At 39.9% G+C, this 16,128-nt stretch overlaps 1 protein-coding gene across 2 annotated transcripts in view; it reads right to left on the reverse strand.

The window, feature by feature from the left end:
* Positions 1–939: 939 nt before the first annotated feature.
* Positions 940–16,128, reverse strand: part of IPO8 (importin 8) — a 47,546-nt gene continuing 32,357 nt past the window's right edge. Inside the window, exons 22-26 of one of the 2 annotated variants that reach the window (XM_063154033.1) lie at positions 10,521–10,726; positions 8,882–9,118; positions 8,091–8,207; positions 7,933–7,993; positions 940–7,385 (exon numbers count right to left, since the gene is read on the reverse strand). In XM_063154033.1, the coding sequence (XP_063010103.1) occupies positions 7,971–7,993; positions 8,091–8,207; positions 8,882–9,118; positions 10,521–10,726 (583 nt within the window). In that variant the 3' untranslated portion in view covers positions 940–7,385; positions 7,933–7,970. The remainder of the gene's footprint in view (positions 7,386–7,932; positions 7,994–8,090; positions 8,208–8,881; positions 9,119–10,520; positions 10,727–16,128) is intronic. The other variant, XM_063154032.1, reaches the window with a different exon arrangement.

The raw sequence follows: 16,128 nt of genomic DNA on the forward strand, positions 1-16,128 counted from the left end.
GTGTCACTGCTAGACAGATTAAAATTGCGGTTCAATAGTGGAACTTGCTGTTGCTGAGCAATTTCATAAATTAAGTATGTTCTGGCAGAGCTTCTGTGGAAGGTATCAGCAGTAATCCAAACACCAGGACCTAGCAAAGTGCATGGGTAAAACCCTAGTTCTGTTAGAAGCAATAGCAAAACTCCCAGGCACTTATACAGAGCCAGAATTTTAATTTCTCATGCCAGCTGCAACATGTTGCGATGGCTTTGGGCAAACTACACTAATTCAGCCTGCCTAGTTCAAAAACACAGACCAATGGCTTTGGGCAATCTACACTAATTCAGCCTCCCTAGTTCAAAAACACAGACCACTAAGCACTGCTTCTAGAGACACAGACTGTAGAGGACACACAGAAGTGGTCCATACAATAAAGGGCAAGCATTGTCAATCAGTGCAGTTTAACAAACAGGCTACTTCAGCAACTCACCACCAGAGAAATACTCCACTGATACAAATACCAGGCCTGCAGTTCCTGCCTGGAAAATTCATTTCTTGTCCTGTGGAAGGCTGGTAACAGTGTCTTCTTTATGAACTGCATGCACAGCAGACTGGCTGAAGCTCTGGTGCAGATGACTATCTTCACTAGCTGGATATTTTGAGGATTGTGTTTGGGTGTTCTGCATCAAACATCAGTTATGTTCTCTCCCAGCCAATGTGTGTAAGTGAACAGCTGCCTTCACAGGTCAGAGATTAACAAACACTGCTGCACAAATGCACTTATTAACTCTGGATAACATACACATTTGTTTAAAATGAATTCTCGGGTGTTCTTGCAAAGAAGTTTTATGGCTGTATGAAAAGCAGCTATAAAATGAGATTTGGCTCCTTGGTAGGTGGCATGTTACAATTTTTTAAGAAATATTAATCTTCCCATATAAATGCACAACAGATGTAACATTCGACCTAAGCAATAAGATTTATTACTGTTTTTAAAGCAAATTCAGCACAGCTTAAGAGAACACTGTACAGAATTCTTTAAGCTAGGAAGAGGTTCTTCTTGTCATCAATGCATGCTTTGCATTTGTCAGTTCTTGCCTTCAAAGCCAACCCACAGTTTAGCATTTCAGGCTTTTTACAAAGGTGATGATCCTGCAATTCAATCTGCTAATGTAGCACATAGCAGGCTCCCTCCAGTCACAGCAGTCCTGGGCTCATCTCCTTGCTTTTAGTATCAAAAGAAATGTGCATGGCCTCTTTGGTCTCTTTTTGAGCCCCCAAAACATTTCATGTGATTTATGTTAGGCGTTATTCCAACAGCACATGCAATCAAAAGTAAGTGTCACACATTGTTTGGCAATGAAAAATAAACATTACAGCTGTGATCAAAGAACATGTCTTGCTTATATTGTCTTACATTAATTTCTTTACCTCATGCACTTTTGTATAAGTAGTAACAGTTTCATATTTTCTTCAGAAGCCACAGTTCTTCTGTTTTCTAAAAATAACCTGCTTATGCATAATCTTCTCTTTTCAAAGCACTGTTCTTCCTTTTGTTAAGTTCATTTCCAAGATTTCTGTGCATAAAAAGTGGTGAAAGATGGATATGTGCAGCTTCACTAACAAACCTGCTGAAAATACCTAAAAATGAGGAACAATTCCTGGATAAACACCTTCAATGGTAAACAGTTCTGTGAGAAATGAATAGGCCTCCATGTTATGCAGTAATTTTACATTTTGTATAAGGGCATGAAACATGAAAATTAAAACATACCTGAGAATAATATTAAAATCTCATTTCAAGAAAATTTTTGTTGCTCCACAGCTCTAACTATCAAGTAATTTCACACTTTTTGCATTTCACTTCATGTAACATAATCCAGGTGGTCCAGCAGGCAGCCCCTGACTGACAGTGTCTCAGGTGAATCCTGCAGCTGACACTGCTGTATTCACACTTCAGAAATCCATGAATCTGGAACTTCAACTCCAACCCCACCATGAACAGAGCCAAACTCTCAAACTGTGAACCTCTATACAGCCTACAAAGAGAATTCCAGCATTATTATACCTCTTCCACCTCATTTTTCTGTTATGAACAACTTGTAATCAAAATTGTTTTCTGATCTCAAGTTCAAAGCACTGCACAAAATTTGGGGCTGCCCAAGCACATTCTCTTCCCAAAGGCAGGCAAGGGAAAAAGTTCTTGGATGCTGCTCTAAAAGATGTAGGCAAAATAGGGAATGCTGCAGATCTCAGATCATATCAAAAGCATCCCCCCAATTTAGATGAATCCTGTTCCAATTCATCACAACCACATATGCCTGCAGATTCTCTCTGAATTGGTGTTCTCCAAAACTCTTCTAGTCCAAGAGCAGTTCATCTGCCAGCTCCCCAGACAAAGAGCACTTTCATTAGCCCTTTAGGAGGTATGCTGATCATCTTTAGGAAAGATTGTAATCCCACTGAGTGTCTCATGTTGGTGATTGCATATCAGTCAGGACAAGCAGCTCCCGGACTTTTTAAAGGGATGCATCTGATTTCTGGCAGAGAAAAATCACATTAAGTCTTCACCTCTCATGGATGGCTGTCAGCCAGGGTACTGACATCCATACAGATGATGCATATTGGATCTGAAGAGTACCTGTGTGTATTTGCAGTGAGTATCAGAAATAGATCCACAGGCCAGGAAAGTTTTGGCCTGTCCAGTGCCCAAGTAATGCCTTAATTTTCTTTCATTTTTCACTGGTTTTCCCTGACTAGTTTAACAAAAGTAGTAGCAGTGGAAGAGGTGTCCAAAGCAAGCAGCTTGGCCTCCACATCCCCTTTATGATATGGTTTTATGCTGAGACTTTTTTGTATCTGGAAGAGTGTCTGGCTTCCTTAAACACAATGGGAACATGCACCTCTACTGTACCCCACCCACCTGGGTTAAAACCTGATATCCCAGAGAAAAGAGTGATATTTTCACTCCTAAGATCAAGAAGTTCATAGCCATGCCTGCTGTATGCTTTTCTGCAGTGAGGGAAAATCAATTCTCTGCCTACCTGCAGAGACAGCCTCTTGGACTTGAAGAATGTCCTCAATCAGAGACAGAGATCCTTGAGGAACTGACCACCAGACTGACAAATATTAACAAAAGATTGACTGGGGCACATCTCAGGATGAGGACTGGGTACTCCATTACATAGTGCATTTTTGCCTATCCTTTGAGCAAATTTCAGTCCAAGGTATGGGGATTTCAAAGTGCCCATATTAAGGAGTAAATCACAGAAAGGCTCATCAAACCACAGGCACAAGTGAGGGGCTTTTGAAGTTCTGTATCATCTGTGTATGTTCTACAGTGAGAAACGCAACTGATAAATTGCATTGCTTCAAGAAAAAGATTTTATAAAAATTGCTTAAGGTTTACCTTTTCAGGTCTTTTGAAAACTCCCTGGAATGTCCAATAACATTGTGGCTGACACAAGAAGAAAAGGAGGAAAGAAAAAGACAGGAAAGCATTTTGGAAACAGGACAGTTAATCATTCATGTTGTCTACAATTCCTTTGGCTCAAGACAATCTCAAGACAGACTCTGGCTTTGTAGTAAGAAAAAAAATATCTCTACTGTCCTACCATGTATGATGGAATCCAGAGCCACAAACTGCCAGGACTTCACAGGCAAAGGGCATGTCCTAAAGCAGAGCATTTCATGGCTCCCTCTCATCCCACAGGCAGCCTTTTTCCCTAAAGGAAAGAATCTTACAATACCATTTTGTGTGACATTCTTTAAATATTTTGACTTAACACTTCCCAAGTACATTCATTTCAGTCAGATTGTGCACAGGTGGGTTTTGGGGGATTGTTGAGGTTTGGGGCTTTCCAACCTTTCCCTCAGCTTGATATTCTGCACTCTTCCAGGAGCTGGCCATTGTGATTAAAGATTCTGCTTTGTAATGAAAGCAAGCAATGTACTTCAATGCTGAAAGAGAGACAGCAAAAAGAGGCAGCCAAAACACGTGGTGATTCTTATTTTCTTTTCACAAGTGACAAAACAGCATATGCAGTTCAACACCCAGGATCAGTTAATTTTATCTGGAAAAGCAGCTTATGTAAGTTCCCATTTGCTATGATTACAACCCCCATAACACTAATTTCCTATGTAAAGCCACTGTGGTGCCCACACAGATCATCCTTACACTTTGGGATTATGGGCATGGGGCAACATAAGTCACCAGTTATCAGCCTTTGTTTTATTTTGCAGTACATTCATGATTCTCTATCCTTCCAATGGCAAATACATCATGCTTGCTTGGCAGTGCTGGTATCTGATATTCCACAATTACCTCGGTTCAAAGTGAGACAGTAAATGCACATTTGTGTTACTCTCCCTTTAATGCAGTACAAAGCTGGACACAGCTCAGAAAGAAACACCTAAAATCCATTACGTATTTATGAGCATGTACAAATGGGTATTTATCATGTTAAAAGAGAACCATGTGTTAAAATGAAGGCCAGAGCCCAATAAATCTTTTTGGATAAAAACCCTTTTCAAAAAAAAGGAATAAAATCATTAACATTTGCTTTTGCCAATAGAAACATTTGCTCATGAATCTTCTGGGAAGGGAAAGGCATTTAACCTTTTTACATGCCATTCCCTCAGACATCTCTGACCCCAATGCAAAATAGACAACAAAGATTCCCAACTCCACAATGCTGATTAAACTCTTGTATGAAACATCTGGATGAAATTTTCTTGGCAGCTGATTTGAAAAGTATACAAGAAGCAGAACTAGGGAGCAGCCATAGTTCAGCTTAGTGACACCAAGATGATGCTATGCAAAAGCAGATTTTACCTTGAACACAAACTCCTAAATATAAGCCTGTGACAGTGCAAGCAACCTCATTAGCAGAAGAAAAATAAATCCATCTTCTACTCTGCACACCAGTATAGAGAAGGCAAATGGGCTTTGAAAGAAACCCAACTTGACAATCTTGCTTCTTTTAATAAAATAATAAAGGGCTTTAACAGTTTACCTGCCTAATACCTAACTTCAATTGACAGGTAAGAGAGAAGTCACCAGTGCCCTTAACTTCCAAAAACTATCTCTTACATTGGTGAATGATTTCAAAACTTCTGTGGTTTCTGATGAACTCCCCAACAAACTGGATGTACTGCTTTCTTACTTAGTGTCTCAGTCAGTACACCCCCAGGCCTAAATTAGGAAGTGACCTGTAATTTTCATAACCTGACATTCAAAATAAAGGATATCTTGGCCCTCTTCTGCCTGACCTTAAAGAGCCTGTCCAGTGCAGCTCAATAGACTGTTCTCTTTTAAAAATACAGACCCTGGAATTCTCACTGTTTCCACATGTACAACAGGCCTAAAAATGAGACATTTTCACTGTTGCTATTAAATAAGCAGCATCAGTGGAAAACCTACATGAACCAGGCCAACTTTACTCTGTGGCTGCTGGGGAAAGGAAGGCAAAAAAAATAAAGAGGAAGCAGCAGCACAGAAACAGCCTTAGAGTCTGACAAAAAGGTGCAGGAAACAGGAAAGTGCAGGGAACATTCTGCCCCACAGCTGCCAGGCCAGGAAAATTCCAGAAGGAACGGGTAGAGATCCTCTGGCCTTTTCCAGAAGCCAAGGCACAGAGTACTTCAGATTTATCAGACTCACCCAGAATAACAAAATGAAAGCTTCAGCACTGCACAGAGCCAGCAGTCTGTAATTTACTGTAGTTGAAGAAAATTTGATGGGGTATGGGAAAGGCTTTGACCTTTTATTTTGGACACTGCTGTAAAGAAATAGATTATTACTATGTGTTTAAAACTGATTGGTGAATATTTTTAAATCATAAAGAAATTAACACAGAGACAAAATCTGGTCTAAACATTTTATCTCCAATCCAAAGTTCACATTCTAAAGCACCCCTATTGCTTTTTGCTACACCACTGTGATCCCAGTAGAGCTAAAGGAGGGGCACCTATTCAAATTAGTACTGCTATCACTTCCTCTCTAAATGAACTTCTCCACAAACACCTTGTCCTATAGAACTCTTTAGGTTGGAAAAGACCTCTAAGGTCATCAAGTACAACTGTTAACTCCATGTTCACTGCAAAACCCTGCCCCTAAGTGCCACATCTATGTGTTGCTTAAACACTTCCAGGGATGTTGATTCTTCCCACTTCCCTGGGCAACCTGTCCCAATGTGTGACCACTCTTCCCATGAGGAAATTTTTCCTAATACCTAGTCTAAACCTCCAGTGGTGAAACCAGTCTTCAAAATTCAGGAAAAAAATCTGTCAGAAGAAATTTTAGCATGGAATAAGAATAACCAACTGCAATGCAGACCAGAAATACAATCACAAAGTGTAACAATAAGAAGTAAGTTTGAAGCTGTTCTTCTTCTATCAAAATAAATAAAATATTGCAAATATTTTGTACCACATTATTCAGTACTACCACTGGAATGGTAATGAAAGAAAAAAACCAGAAGAGATTATCCTATGTATAATCCAATATTCATCAATAATAGCAGAAATAAGCTGTCATGTAGAACATCTACATGAGAGGGCCACATCATTTGTCCAGGCAGGAGCTAATATTGATGTAGATTTAGGGTAGGCACCTGCCAGGCAAGCCACTGTAACTCAAGCAAATTGAATTCATGGCTAAGAGAAATAATTTAAGACTACTGCATCAAGGGAAAATCTGCCTTTTTGTTAAGACCCTTTGACATAACCAGTGTTTGCTCTGCAACTCCAACAGGCACCTCCCTCTACACATTTGGTCTGCACCAAATAGGGAAGGTGTGCTAATATTGTGAATCCAGCAATTTGTATGCAACCAACAAACAATTAAACCGAGCAGTAAAAAGCAGGTGATTGGAAAACATGGAACCAAGGCTTACAGTGTATCAAGAAATGTCCTTACACTTAAAAAATTATAATGCACTCCAAAATCCATTTGTTCAGGCAATCCATGTACAACAGAAGGCACTGTTATCCATATGAATCTATCAATTCTGCACAGCAAAAACCTGAGAAGTGCAACTCAATTAGATGCAGCCTGGCCCCTCCCGGTCATCCAGGTTCCTTGAGGACGAACATTTCCTTTCAGTCCATCAAATTATAAAAACACCACAAGAATTTGTACATTACAGTAGCTGGTTAGAAAGAGCATTCTGGTGGGGGAAGCACACTGCTATTTCCCAGAAAACCTTCAGCAGCATTAAATTACCCTCCCCTATCACTCAGAAGTCACGATGATTTCAAGAAAATGTAATGATGAGACCCTTCCCATTGACCTTTGTAGCCAATCCTTCAGTTGCCACCGGGAGTATTTCCAGCAAAATTAAATGCTGTGATCAGTCCTTTGTTGTCAAATGTGTAGCCACTTTGTTGTTCTATTGTCTTAGTCTCTAGAATTCAAAGAAAAAGGATATGAAAAATAAGTCTACAGAGAACAAACACGTGGTGATTCTTACAAAGTAAGAGACAATACAGCTCAACTATGAATGCAAAGTTATGGAAAAAACTCTCAGCTGAGTCAAAATTTCATTCCCTAAATGCAATGACAGGAATAAATTACACTCAGGTTTTCTCTGAGGGCATAAATGTGCATACCTCTACAACAGAGTTGAGAAATTAATCCTTTACCAAGTCAGTCTATGCTACACTATTCTTTTTGATTAAATCTGAATTTATTTTCCATGATGCAAGCTTTCTACACATCTAAAATCTCACACTAACTGCAAGGCAACATAAGTAGCTAAAAAGTTAGAAAACTTTTAAACATAATAACTGATAGTAATCTTCATCAAATGCCTGGCTGCTGATAGATATTGCCTTAATTTGTTCTTCATTTCAAATGTCAGATTGTGTAAAACTAGTTCATACCCTGCTGAAAAAAAACCAACAGCACAAGTCAATGAGAAGGCAATTAATTAGAAACAACAGTAAACTTACTCTGAATAACACACACTTCCAGGCAAGGAATAATGTAATCATGATATCCTGCTCACGCTTCCTAGAAAATGTTAATTAGCACAGAGGTGGTTGTTACAGATCAGAAGCAGTTCCAACATCTCTGCAAGAGCTGAAAGGGGCCCAGGGAAGTGACTCACCTGCAGCAGTTCTCCTGTGCTCTGCTAATGTGTAGATCTCCTGCAGCTGTTTCTTCTGATCCTCACTCAGAGGTGCAGTCAGGGAGTGGTACCAGGCTGCATCCCGGCTCTGCACCGCTGTCAGGGCAGCAAGGGAGGGAAAGGGACCATCAGCTTACACACAAGTTCATTTCAGAATAACAAACTGAACCACATGAAATTCTGGCTGGTTTTAAAACAGAATCTGCACTGCAAAACAAGATCAGTATTCCTGTCGGTTTTCTTTGCACAGAATTCCCACTCTAATAGAGGCAATCCATTTTGGGGGACTTAATTACATCCTCTGCTTTATGAAACAGAACGTTAACCATGTGGCCATTATTCATGGACAATGTGAATTGAATCTTCTCGTTTAAAACTCATATGAAAACTAAAAGCAACAGGATTAGTGAAACAGGAAAGGGAGAAAATAATTTCTCCATTAACATCAAGAAGGTGACAAATATTTCTCTATATATGAGTCCCTCTAGTGACCAAGCCCCACTTATTTAGGCTGTGATTGAAAAATTCTGAGGGAGAATGTGAAGAGAATTAATCTTTGGCTCTATTTGCTGTCATTTTTTTTGCAGCACTAGTAAGCCAAAAAATTGCAGGACTAATGTTAAAAAGTGAGAGCAGGTTTTACCATTTCAGTAATCTAAACCATTACTCATAACAAAGAAAAGGGTTTTCCCCAGTGATGACCATAAACATCTCCAAATTAAAGCATGATTCATCATGTCATATCGTTCTGCCAACCAGCAAACACATACTCAGAAGTGCTTGTGTAAAAAACTGGTATTCATCAACACCATTTTCAAGGTCAAGAGGTGTGCTGAACCCTTCAAGAGCAGTCTCCTCCAATGCATCTTCATCCCAGTCATCATCATCATCATCGTCTTCATCCTCTTCCTCTCCACCTCCAGCACTGCCACCTCCTCCTCCACCGTGGTTCTCTTGCATTGCCTGGCTCACTTCATTTGTCTCATCCTCATCGCTCGGTATCTCTTCTGCAAAAGCATTGATATGGTTTGTAAAACAAAGTTTAATACTACAAGGAAACAATGACTGATGAATTAAAAACAATTAGTAAATCTAGGTTTTGGCTGGAAAGGGGAACATCTGTTAACATCCCTTCCCCAAAATCTTTAATAGTCTTATGCTAAATGTTAAGATGTTTCTTACATTCAAGATCAGTTAAACTTTTGTTTCTACACAGACTCGAGGAATGTGGAACTGCCATCTTTTTTCTTCTTTCATTTATGCAGTCATTGTGCAATTACAGGGTTCAAAATTTTTGAAGAAATGTCTTCCAAGAAATGGTCCATCACTCCGCTTTTTAAATTACAAAGACTTGCATAGAATTCTCAAATGCATATGAAACCATGAGAAATCCATCTGCAGACCAACTGTATGCCTTCTCTTCTTGAGTGTTGCCTTATTTGAACACCTTAAGTTGGTGTTACCTTCCATTCTGCTTATGAAACTATGACCCCCTGATTTAAATGCAACTACAACCTGCAATTCTAATACTGATTTTTCCTAATTAAGGAAAATAATTTCTGACTTATAATCAAGATTTTAAAAAACCTTCATTTCCAAACCTGCAGCTCTTCCTGTGTTAGCAGTTTAGAAAGAATAAAGATGACTATAGATGCAGCAAGCAGGGACTGAATCACAGGATAGAGATTTGAACATTTCTGTGCTGTTTCCATACTGTAGTCCTATGCAGTCAGAAGAATTCTGTGATTCCATTACAGAACAATTATAGGTGACATGTAAGTGGATTACATAATATGCTTAGGTCCAATCTGATTTCCAGACCTCAAAACATCTACTCCTTGTCAAACACATTTGCCTGCAATGCTGTGGATAATTCCTTCCCCTCAATTTCCTCTGTAAGGCATTCTTTGATGTTTTTTCTCTTCTGGCAGACACAGAGGTTAGAGGCCTGTGTGCTCAAGGAACCTCAGCTGTCTCAAACCCTACTCTGCAAACAACCTTCCATTTGGACAAAGATCTGCCAGGATCTCCCTCAAAATTCAGTCAAAAAGGTCTTTCAAATAGCTGGGTAGTGGAACAGCTTCTTTCCAGGAAGAATATACCTAGTGGAGTCCTGGCAAACTCCTGCTGCCTATGTGAGAAGACAGTATATTCACAACCCAGAAGAATACACCTGCAAGTTACTCTTGAACCACTACTACCCTTTCACAAAATGTTAGCTGTTACACCTTGAAACATTTTGATTACACACTTTGGGAGGAAAAATCAACTCCTAAGATGGTATTTCAAGCACCCAGTAAGCTGAGCTATTTTCAGCAGACTAATGAGTCTTAAAAACGAACTGCAATTTCTTACCCCCTTTAAATTAAATCCAGACAAAATCCACAATGTGAAAAGGGGAGATTTTACCATTATCTTCTGCAAAGTGTTTTTCATCTTTAGCATGATCCTCGTGTTCTGTGAGCTCTCGTGAGGCGCACACTTGTTTTAAGCCCAAGAAGAGGAGGAGGATTGAAGGAACAATCTGGGCAGCCACAGCATCCACTGCAGGTGGTCGGTTCTGCAATTCCATTAGGATGCTCAGTCCTATTATACACATCTTTCTGTCATGGAGTCTGAAACAAGACACAATTGTTAGACAAAACCAGATTTTTCACTGCAAGGATATACAGAGACCATTAAAATCTTGACATGGGCAGAAGACAATGTCTCAGAGTCTATGTTCAAAGATCCTACACAAACCATTTTCTTCATTCTGAATGCAAGTTTCCCACTGGAAAGTACTCATCCAAGAACAATTAAACAACTTTCAAGCACTGGTCAAATTCCCGGAGCAACTTTTTCTGATTACCAAATGCAAAATTTGTAATGCTAAATAAATACTGTTTAATAATTATGTAGACTATCTTGTCTTTAATAAAGCATTTGATACAGATTATCATTATTAAATAGGATGGAAAATTAATTTGCCTTGGCTTTGATAGCAGTACTGTTTCAGGGATGGAAATTGGCAAAAACTATTAGTGAAGAGCAATGATAAGCAGGAATGCATTGAATCACAGGGTGCATTTATGGATGCCCCAGGGACAGCTGAAGTTAAATTATGAGAAGTCCATCAGAATGGCTTATACATATTTCAATATACAATTTCTAATGCTAACTTCAGACACATTGCTAACTCTGGTGAAAGCAGGGAAATAATTCCATCTTATCGAGAGTAACTGGCAGTATACTCAAACTGGGAACTTACAAATGAGCAGCCCTCCAGTAAAACAAACTGAAGACAATTGAAGGGAAAGAAATTAATTGAATTAGTAGCAGAAAGATTTTTATGGGACCACAGTCAGGAAACTAGGTAAGAACCTATGCTCTTAAACATAAGAATTGATTTTCACTTCCAGAAAAAGGAATTTTTGCAAACAAGATGGAAAAAAAAATCTCCAGGTGACTCTGCAGATACTCTCTGGTTCTTCTTTACTGGAAACATCAGAAGTAGTCAACTTGGAGCTAACATTACAGTATTCTGCCATTACGGGCTTGAGAGGAGCTTTTTTGTTCCAGCTATTCAATTTGATGCTGACAGTTTCTGTGCAAGCCTTCTGCAGCAAAACCTAGAGAAACCCAGCAAACCTCCAGAGCTGGGAGAAAATGGCCATCCTCTAAACTCTTGGGATACTTCTATTACTGAACCAGTTTTACTTTGGGATGAAAAGAATACAAGTTGAGAGAGAAGAAATAAGATGGGCACCACAGGCTGCAATAAAGCTGACAGGGGGACTACCAGTTCAATCCACCATTTCAGAAATCACTACAGAGATAGAGCTTTTCAGTGCTTAGGTAATTTCATTACCTAAGCTCCTATATAACATACTACTGAACTACTATATCCTTTAAGTAACACAAGTGATCCTGTATTGCAGCTTTCTAAACTTTACTAGTGCTTAAACAAGGTTAGAGATCTGGAGGGATTTCATGACACCTCCCATGTTGTTACTCCTGTTAGGATTTACTGAAGTGATTCATTCTCAAGAGTAGCTGACAACAAAAATAAATTATATATGACCATGCAGAACACTGTGATCCCAGCAGACCTTCCAAGAACAACAAAGTCAAGCAGCATATCAAATGACACACTTTGTCACCTTGGGTTTGGCTGCTTGGTTACACGTGTTGAAAACCGCACCAAGGCGCAAGCAGGAACGCAGCATTCCTGTAACCATAATCCTCTTTTCACACGGCATGGGTCACAAAAGAGGGCATGCAAACCAGGGAGACTGAGATAGAGGAACAGGGTCTGCTTTCATGAGAAAAAAAACATAAATCCCTTACTCCTCTCAGCTGAAATGACTTACTCCTGCATGTTAAAAACAAGCCGTTCGCTCTCTCTTTTTGCAGACCAAAAGCCAAGCTAAAGATAATGCTACCTATAAATGAAGGATAGCTGTTATCTGGAGAGTTATCCATCCTTAGTGCAAATACAAATGTAAAAAACTTTCTTTACCTCCTCTTTTAGTCAGCACTGTCAGCCAAGTGTGACCCAAGCTCTGTAATCTATGCTCAAGATTTCTATCCTGCATCCTGACACTGGGAAGCCATGAAATTTCTTCAAGACCCAAATGTACAAAGAAGCCACATGCACCAGAGTAAACTAACAACTCTTAGCACTACTTTTTATCATACATTTGAAAAAGCTACCATTGCACAACACAAATTGCAAAATGCAACAGTAAAATGTAAAAAAAAAATCTTAGTCATTAATGGCTTAGCTTCATATGAAATTATCATTTTGGGACAGCAAATCAAAGTACAAGAATGAAGCCCTGCTGTTTGAAAAGGAGTCATCATTGGGAAGCAGCCCAAATGATCAAAACCCACAGCACATTTGTCATGCTCCACTTTAAAGCTGCTAAAGAGAGAAGTTGCAGGAATGAACACATGTCTTGAGAATATGCATGTTATTAGAAGGCCCTGCAGGACAGCAGAAATTCAGGCATTGAGCCATCTTTAGTGAACCTGAGCCAGAAGGAGACTTTTTTTCCACCTGCCAGCACAGAGAAACAGCAGGAAAAGCATCTGCCTTGCCTGAAGTTCAGTATTCTACTATACCCCAGCTGTATTAAGGACTGAACAAGCAAAACAGAGTTTTATGTATTTTCATAATAGCAAAGAATGGCTTCAGGACCATTCCCTTGCTATCAAAAGGCTCATTATTTCAGCACCCTTCCATCTGCTCAAGGGAGCCTGGATATGATTCTCCTCAGTAATTTGTGCTTTGAGATCTGTACTTACTTGCTCAGAAGCACACAATAGCCCTCCCTAACAATCAGGGACTCTGCTTATTCCTCAATGGTTTATCAAGCCTGGAGTATTGAACACACAACACACAGCCCTGCAATGCACAACTCCAAGCCATGTCTATTTTTAACAAGCTGTGTGTGGTCCTCATAATCTGCAGGACCTCTTCTTGCTAACACATATTCCTCTAATACACAAGGGATTTTAAAATCTTTTGTATTTTAAACCAAGCTGAAAGTATTTCAGAAAAAAAATGCTAAGCCTTTCCTTTTACTGTGAGAATCAAGTTTCTCTCTATTACATCAATCCAGTTCCTGGACAAACTGCAAATAATCAGCCATTTCCTTCTAGCTGCAAAGTTGGAACCAACAGAAGACTGGGATTTTTATGTACAACTCTGAGAAACCTAGGAGTTTTAACTATCAAACTCCTATCAAATATATAACCCTCTTCAGCTTCAAAAAACCCAAAAGCACTTACTGAGGGTTTTTTTTTAAGCAAGTGAGATTTTATTTTCATCCTAGTTATCACAGAAGAATTTTTAGTATGAGAATAAGCAGAAGTCATGCAGATGTTTCACCCAAACCTCAGCTGTCAGTAAAAAGGTAGAAAGAGGTAAGGAGCAAATGTTTCTGCAAAAGGCCTTCCAGTGTGAAGTTACTGCAGAAAGCATTTAGAAATACATTCAATATCCTGTGGCATATAGGCACTATCAGCACACAACCACAGATATGTGACTTCCACTATGACATACTGAATTTATGCATGGTCTTACAAGGAATTCTGAGTTCTCCTTGCTTGGCTAATTTTTAATATGTCAGCTTTGTAACACTTTTTCAATAGTTGCAATGGTTTTAATAAAATGGAAGAACAGCTACTTATCTTACCATAACTGCTTTTCTCCTGCATTTTCCCCACGGATTCCATCTCATGTGTTTGCATATGCTGCTCCACAAACACTGCATTCTTTTGGCAAACACCAATGGCTCCAGCCTGAGCAAGTGCAGCCATGCACAACCCTGCTGCTGGCAGAGCACAATCCATGGGGACTAAGACTTCACAGGAACAGAAGAAAGACATAGAATCATAGAATGGTTTGGGTTGGAAGGGACCCTAAAGGTCATCTAGTTCCAACTCCTCTGCCATGGGCAGGGACACCTTCCACTAGACCAGCTTGCTCAAAACCCCATCCAGTCTGACCTTGAACACTTCCAGGGATGGAGTATCCATGGAAAAGAGTGTGAGATTTATGTGGACAAGGCATCTTGAACAGGCCCTGTCACCCCCACATTCCAGATTTCCTGCATGGTTGACAAAGAAATGACAGCAAGATTCACCTGGTCCTTCACATCTGGAGATGAATCTCCTTTGATCTTTTTCAGTTTCTCTAGGATTTGTGAGTCTACCAAATTATTTGAATCTGGGCCTAAAACTGCCTATTAATGGAAAGTGAGCTAAGTGTAAACCAAAGCAACAAATGGCAGCTGAAGAGAAAAAGGGCTGTACAAATAAAGGTGCCCACTGCTCTCTGATGAAGACGTGAACTTGTTAGGGGGGGACCCAAGAAAGGGTTTCAAGAACACCAAATTTTTTGCACTTCTGTCTTTTCCTGTTCAGTTAGGCCTCTGAATCTGAGGCTCCTTTAATACTCCTAAGAAAACAAACAGTCTGCTAGAAGCAGTGCTCTCCTGAGGGAAAGGGAGGAAGTCCCTTCCAGCACATCACAGCCTCACCAGCAGTACCACAGCAAAAGCCCTACCCTACATCTGGGAGCCACAAAGTGAAGAGACAGCACAGAAGGAAGAGTGACTTTTAGATTTAAGCAATATTACAGATAATTATTTCTCTGCTGGTGGCAGCAGATCAAAGAGAGATTTCTAACCCTCTGCTGCCATTCAAGTGCACTCTGGGTAGAATGATGGGCATGACAACCACGTGTTTAACTTTTCATTTTCACAGGCTTTGTTAACCTTTGTCTCAGCTCCAAGTACGAGTTTATTTGAACAGTAGTTTCAGTAGCTGATGCTTTTTGATGAGCAACACAGAAGAACAGAAAATTTAGCTCACAGTAGTTCACAGTACTGAGATTGGAGCCTATCAGACCCTAACATTTTTCCTCTCTGAATCTGACTAGCTTCTCAGTGAATGCTCCAGGATGAACTGTTTCAGACTACAAATCTCTTTCAGTTTATCATCTGTAAGGAATACCTTCTTTCCTACCATCTCTGTATTTGCTCAGCATGTGATATGTAGTAGAAAATGGAAAGCACAAAGAGATGAAGCTCAAGAACTTTGCTTCAGCCATACAAGAAAATTGGTACATGGAAATCCTAAAATGTCTTGCCCTTTTCTAAAGCTGGTAGATATAAAAATAATTTAGCAATTACCAATAATATTACCACAAGGTGAGGAAGAAGCAACTTAAGGAAGACACCCATCCAAGCCTATCCATACCCCTGCAGGCAGGTGTCAGCCTCCAGTAGCAAAACAAAACTCAAGCAGGAAGGTGAGAGGTAGCTGTTAACTCCATCTGTCTGCTTTGCCCTTAAGTGGATGTGAATCTCCCAGTTAAGACACCACATCTCAGCTGAGGGGCAAGCACTGGCCTTCACCTCTGCTCAGCATCAAGTGCAAGCTTTGCTAGGTGATGACAGGCTTTGCTCCCCTTCATTAACTTTACAAATGCTCAGCTCCTGCCTGAGTGCACAGCAGTGCAGCACAC

This window comes from Melospiza melodia, chromosome 4 (assembly GCF_035770615.1).
Source record: "Melospiza melodia melodia isolate bMelMel2 chromosome 4, bMelMel2.pri, whole genome shotgun sequence".
In the NCBI taxonomy this organism is placed as follows: Eukaryota; Metazoa; Chordata; class Aves; order Passeriformes; family Passerellidae; genus Melospiza; species Melospiza melodia.